Here is a 6672-nt window from a genome sequence, read left to right as displayed (position 1 = left end):
GGGGGGGGGGGGGGGGTGTTGACACTTGACTCACAGCCCTGTGAAAGGGACAGGCTCCAGCGTGGTCCTGAGGCACAGGAGAATCCAGAGGAGAGTGTGTGTCAGAGCAGGGGTCTGTATTAAACTGGGCCCAGTTTGCTCTGGGCTCAGGGAGTGGGATGTGGGGCTGGGAGCAGGGCAGGAGCTGGGAGGAGCCACAGCCCACCCTTCCGATGGCCCCAGCCATAAAATGCAACCTGCCCGGTGAGGACTTGTCCCCCTTCTCCCCGATCAGTGCTGGTGCTACAGCCTCCTCCTGTAGAAAAGGACATCGTCTCTCAAATCCCCACAAGGAGAAACCCTGTCAGACGAAGGGCCTCATCCCGCCCCCAGGAATGAATTTATTGCCAACTTTGTTAAGAACAGCATGGAGTCCTCACACACAAGCAAGGAGACCAGCACCAAGGAGACAAGCCAGGAACCTGTACTCCTGGCCCAGTCCCTTTGTCAAGAGATAGACACACACCCCCTCACAGAGGTGGCAAAGCCAAACCTAAAATGGTGAGACGTATCTTCACACCAGTGCCCTGATAACACTCCAGCTATGAGAGGTAGCCCCAGCCCTGGAGAGCTTGGGCCATGATGCAAATGCTCTCTCAAATCTCATGCTTTTATCTGGAAGTGCTCAGTCCCACTGGAGTCAGCAGCTTTGCCAGGAACAGAGAGAACAGATTTTGTGCTTTATTTCTTGGTCTTCTTGCCCTTGCCCTTGCCCTTACCCTTGCCCTTCTTCTTCTTCTTTAATTTTGAACCGTAGAGGGACCGGACCAAGTAGCCTTTCCAGAAGGCCTGGATGCGAGTAGCAGCAAGGCTCAAGGTGTTTAATTCCTTCAATTCCTGCTCCTTCTTCTCCTCCTGTTTCCTGCGCTCCTCCTCAATCTGGGAGTACTCCTGGAGAAGCACAGCACGTTTCTCCATCAGCAGGGACAGCTGGTTCTTCTCCTCGGTGTAGGCAGCGTGAATGTCCTCATACTCAGCCTGGCAAGACAGCAGAGACCAGGTACAGCAAGTCTGAGTTACAGCAATTTTAGGGTTCTTAAACCCATCCCAAATCCAGGCAGAACCACAACTGGGAGCTGAGCTGAGCTTTTCCAAAGGGACTCAAGAGTGAGGCGTGTGCCCAGTAACCAGGGAATTTCATGAGATACCAGGTCTCATTATCTTTATGCTCCTCTGAAAAATACTCTCATAATTCCCTCTGTGTTGTGAAGAGCATCTGCCCCGGGCTGGGAGCTCTGTCCAGGTAACACACCCACGAGCCAGGGCCCCTCCTGCAGATGCTCTGAGAAAAAGGACGAATTGCCACAATCTGGGGAAGGCAGAGCCTGCATCCACAGCTTTGCTCAGGAGGCATTTTGATGAACAGCACTGAAGCCCAGCTAATTCTCTGTGCGTGGCTGGGAGCACGAGGAGAACCAGGCCGTGTCAGCCTGGAAAAGGCCCAGGACAAGCAGCTTTAATGGTGTCACTGCCTTCCCCAGCTCAGCAGCAGTTTGTGCCTTTCCTGCTGCCTTTGAGGAATCCCCGCGGAAATGGCAGATTTGGGGAACCGGCAGCGAGGAGCTGTGTCTGCCTCAGCAAGTTCTGCCCCTGACCTGCCATGACGTGGTGCTGCAGCCACTCAGCTGCCAGCAAACCCCAACCATCACGCTGCCAAACACCTGACTGGGGGAGAGCAGTTCTTACAATTAGCAGCCAGCTTCTAGGCCGCTCCCTACATTCTGCTCTGTTAATAATTCAGCAGCTTTTATCCATCTCCATTAATAGGGCAGGAACAGGAAAGCAACTGGGGCTTTCTCAGAAACAAGGCTGGGGGTGATGTGGTGGTTCTCAGCCTGTTGGGGTTCAGCTGGGTGCCAAGGCAGCAGCACGCAGGCTGCTCAGTTTCTGAGACATCTCTCGAGGCAGGGAGCAGAAACGGGAGCGTGATTTGGACAGCAGGCAGGGCCAACAGGACTGAGGACTGGAGCAAAAGTGAAAGCCCTGTTCCCTAGAGTCAGGTGGATGTGGCAACCCATCTGCTCCCAAATACTGGGGGATTTATCAATGGATGTAACTTTTTCTGAAGTTGAAGCAGCAGAGGAACTCCTGAACACATAGGCAGGACAAAGATACCTTTCCTTCTAAAGCCTGTGCTTCTGGATGGAGAACTGCCCCTCACTTCCACAGCCTCCTGTGTAAGAGCCACAAGTCTATTTGGACAGGAATCTACGTGAACATATCACCTCATGGGAGAGCAGAGTACCTGTTTTTCTTCCATGTGTGCGTCGTATTTCTGGATCCAGTTCACAATTTCTGTCTCCATCCTGCACTTCCTCTGAAACACAAAACAAGACAGGCTCCCTGTGGGCACCTGAAACCTTGTAAAAAGCAGCCTGAGAGAGAAAACAGCGTAGCTCTGAGCTCCAGCATCATTACATTTGAGTAGAACACTTCCTCCTTGTGGCAAGCTTCCTTCAGCTGACACTTATTTTGCTTGCCCTGGTTTGAGGAATCCTGTGGGACATTCCCTGAGGCCAAAAGGGCCTTACTGGGATTACAGCATGGAGCCGGGTGAAGGCTGAGGACAGAAATGCATCCCAAAGGTACATTCTGCAGGAGGAAATGAACATGCCTCATGGAATGTGGCAAATCATTCACAAACTGGGGCAACCACCCTGAAACTGAAGCAATAAAGAGCTGCTAAACGTGAAAGTGGGATAGAAAGTACTCAAAAGATGCTGCCTTTTAAAGGAAGATATATTTCTAGCTGTAAAACAGTTTAACAGTGGCTATACTGCAGTATAAACAGGTACGGGCAGTTTACCCCAAGCTGCTGTGTCTGTGCTCCATGGAACCATCAAAAGATAGAAACATTAGAGTTGGAAGGGACCTTAAAGATCATGGAGTTCCAACCCCCTGCCCTGGGCAGGGACACCTCCCACCAGAGCAGGTTGCTCAAAGCTCCATCCAGCCTGGTCTTGAACACTTCCAGAGATGGGGCAGCTACAACTTCTCTGGGCAACCTTTTCCACCACCACCCTCACAGTAAAGGATTTTCTTCTCTTCTCCAGGCTGAATAAACCCAGCTCTCTTAGTCTGTCTTCGTTGGAGAGGTGCTCCAGCCCTCTGATCATCTGGATCAAATAGCAAGTAGGAGCAAAACGAGGGGGGAAACGCTCTTTTTCCTGGTCTAGATTCTCTGTGTCCAGTGCCACAAGCGTGCTCATCCCAGAGCAGTGAGTTGATGCAGAGGCCGGAGCCTGCTGCTCCCGTTTCCTCCCCCTGTATCCACTCAGCAGTGCTGTAAATCACATTTCCCCCTCATTCAACTCAGTCCTGCTCCTTGGCTCGTGTCTTCAGCAAAGAGCCAGACAGCTGCTCAGGTCCCAAGATCAGCTGCACTCAAACCTACAATCAGCTCTACAAGACAGCTTTATAGAAAGCAAATATCACGTTTGCTCTGCTTACCCTACACCGAATCCCTTGTTTCTTAACATATGCCTTGTTGCTCTGCTCTCTGACCACAGCCTCTCCAGCGTGCAGTGTCCCAGCACTGCGTAGAGGTGTTTTCAGAGCTAAGCCAGCAGGCAGGAGGAGGACCTGCGAGCTGGTGGCTTCCCTGCTCTCGCTGCAAGGCTGCTTTCCACTGGAATCAGCAGAGCATGAGGACGGAGCAGGTATAGTCTGACAAACAGCATGTGTCTCTTGCCAGTAACTAACAGGAACCAAGCCATGACTTGCAACAGCCAGACCTGACAGTGCTACGAAAGGTTTTAAATCTCCTGTTCTAGAGCTTTTCTCCTGTTTACCTTTCGGAGAGCCAGCTCTGAGGCTCGATGCTCCAGCACTAGTGCGTTGAGTTGTGCTTCCAGCTGCTGAACATCCTGCTGTAGCCTGGCACAGCGCTCCTGGGAGGCTTCCAGCTGCTCTTCCTGCTGTTTTTCTCCTTCCTCCTTGATATTCTGGATGGTGACCTTGCAATCTGTGGTGAGATCTTGCATGCTGCTTTTGAGGTCTTCGATCACATTGTCCTTCCTGTGAATCTAGAGCCAGAAATAGCATGGAGAGATGCTGGTGAGGCACACAGTGGGCAGGAGAAGTAAGGAGTCCTGGCAAAGGTGGGGGAGATCTAAGAAGACGCCCTGCTGATCTGGTAGCAAGAGGGACCTGCCACTGCTGGCTCAGAAAACAGTTAGATTTACACAGGAAAAATGGAAACCTTCCCCCACTGCTCCTCTGTGAACCTGTGGATAAAGGTAGAGAAGGAACAAACCATAGCGAGCCCCGCTGGCACTGCCATCTGAGGAACAGCCAAAATCAGAGCCACTGGAGCGAGGCCCACGGCTCCCTGGAGCTTTGGAACAGGCTCAGACTGACTGTCTGGGGGACGCTGCCTGCGAGAGAAACCCTCCGCTGGGAGCAGGGAAACAGATTTATTCATGATGCCCTGGACAAGCTGCCAAATCACACATAAAAATCTCAAGTGTCTCGATTCACAGATCTCCAAGGAGCGGAGGGAGTGGGGAAAGCAGGCCCTTGTCTCCATTAGTGCCATTCAGTGCAGCGAGCACATGACAAAACCTTCCCCTCCGACCCCTCTCGCAGGAAGGAGAAAGAAAAGCATATGTATAAAACAAAGGGCTGCTTGTCAGGAGCTCAGGGGCTCAGACACTGGCACAGCCATGGACTCACAAAATGAGCCTGGGAAATGCCCGCTGGTTTATCCGTACCTCAGTTGCCTTCACTGAAAAAGTGAGGAACCCACATAGTCACTTATTAATCACAAAGGCTGTAAGGCAGCTAGTATTGGAGTTGGCAGTCACAGAAATGTTGATTTTAAGCAAGAGAGAAGACAGAGCAGATATTAAAAAAAAAAAAAAGGATTTTAATCAGAGCAAACTGTCGCTGGAATGACTTTTCATCATTTCATCAGCAGTGAATGAAGTCCCGCGCTGGCAGCTGACATTGTAGCCCTGCCAAAATGCTACTGCAGCAATTTGTGCCTGTCCTGCAGCTCCTTTGTAAACTCAGTGACTTGTGTCGTTTCAGTTGGCTGGTGAGAAAAGGTTCAAAACATGCCAAATTCAAGTTTAAAAAAAAATCAGGCACGGAATAAGCATTTTTCATTATATTTTACATCAAAAGTAGTATCTTTAAATTTAGGATCTGGTTTAGAAATCATTTCTGGAACTTCCTCTTTAGGAACTGCAAGAAATAGATTGTTTTTAGGCTTACCAAAGTTTTGCTTCGGCAACACTTTGTTGGAAAATACGTTCCCACAACATCATACCTCGTCCTCTCGAGTCTGGATTGCTGCTGCCAGTTCTGCCTGTAAAGCCATGATTGCTTCAGTGTTTTTGTGAATCTGGAGGGAGATGTCCTCCAAGAACCGAATCTTTTCTTCCTCTTCTGTGGGACTAGTCAGGAGTCTCTCAAGCATGAAATTCCTGAACTCCTTAAAATCTTTGATAAACGCTTCAGCTGGTGACTCTCTCACCAAGGCTTCGTATTTCAGAGCCCGGCAAAGTGAAGGGTTGGCCAGTAGGAGTCTCAGGACATCTCTAACAGAGCATTTCAGACGTTGCTTTAGCAAGCAGAGACAGCGCCGTTGTTCCTCAGCTCTCATGGTGTCCTCTTCTTCAGAGCTGGAAAGCAGGCGCTCCATTTCATTGGAAAGCTTTTGGTGCTCGATCAGGTTATTGGTGATCTCAGGTCCCAGCACATCAGCAAACCTGTCCAGAGACTCAATAATCTGTGGGATCAAACTGCTCAGCTCCAGCCTGGCAATCGTCTCATCCAAGACAGTTATGATTCTCTCCGTCTCGATGCTGTTGGGTTTTAACCAACGTGGATCTAACATCTTCATGGCATTTGATGGGATCGTCGCCTTCTCTGGAGTTTCCATGCTCTTTACCAGGGGCTTGTCTCTTTGCTTCACATCCTGAGATGATTCTTGGAGCACGGCTGGATCCCCTGTTGCCATGGCTTCAGTTAAACACTTGGGAGTTGAGTGCACTGAGGTCTAGAAAAGACACAACATCTACTCAGGGCGAGACACAGTCAGAGAACATCTCTGCTGCTTCTGTCACATAGTCTTCTTTCTCAGATTTTATGTCTAAAAGGAAAACGTGGTGACTTTATTAGAGAAACAATGTAGCGTGGGAGTTTCAGGTTACAGCAGAGTTCTCCCTGGGTCTGGGCACAGGGTCAGGGCATGGGGTCAAGCAGCAGAACTGGTCTCTGTCCCAGAGAGGCTGTTGAACACCCACGGAAGGGGAGTAGAATAATAGGCTTTGAAGGGTGGTGGGGAGAAAGCTGCCAGCTCCTTCTGAGGTGGAAGGCATGCGTTGCAGCTCTGCAGTCCTTAGAGGTGTCTGGAGAGGGGCTTGTGGGTCCCTGGGGCCACCTTGGAGGGAAGGGCAGGGGTCCTGCTGTGAAACACACACCTCCATCCTTCCAGGCCAGAGGGATGAGGCGGCAGAAAGCGTCTCGGTGCCCAGAGGGGCTGTGCTGGCCAGGAGAAGGGCAAGAGGAGGGGGCAGGGAGGGGGCAGAGGACAGCTGACCAGGGAGAGAAGAGTCTGGGGTGCCAGGGGAACCAGAGATCCCCTGGCTGTGGGAGAGGCAGAGTTCGGGGGGGGGGGTCCCCCCC

At 51.1% G+C, this 6672-nt stretch overlaps 1 protein-coding gene across 1 annotated transcript; it reads right to left on the bottom strand.

Moving 5' to 3' along the window:
• Nucleotides 1-469: 469 nt before the first annotated feature.
• Nucleotides 470-6599, bottom strand: IQCD (IQ motif containing D). Its single transcript, XM_014938458.1, has 5 exons — nucleotides 6468-6599; nucleotides 5312-6043; nucleotides 3831-4064; nucleotides 2285-2356; nucleotides 470-1017 (listed from the first exon to the last, which is right to left on the bottom strand). The coding sequence occupies exons 1-5, from the start codon at nucleotides 6471-6473 to the stop codon at nucleotides 721-723; spliced, it is 1341 nt and encodes a 446-aa protein (XP_014793944.1). The 5' UTR covers nucleotides 6474-6599; the 3' UTR covers nucleotides 470-720.
• Between the last annotated feature and the right edge of the window lie 73 nt (nucleotides 6600-6672).

Source organism: Calidris pugnax, unplaced genomic scaffold (genome assembly GCF_001431845.1).
Source record: "Calidris pugnax isolate Ruff unplaced genomic scaffold, ASM143184v1 scaffold7, whole genome shotgun sequence".
Classification (NCBI taxonomy): Eukaryota; Metazoa; Chordata; class Aves; order Charadriiformes; family Scolopacidae; genus Calidris; species Calidris pugnax.
Note: the sequence above shows the minus strand (reverse complement) of the source record. Positions and strands in the feature narration are given on the sequence as shown.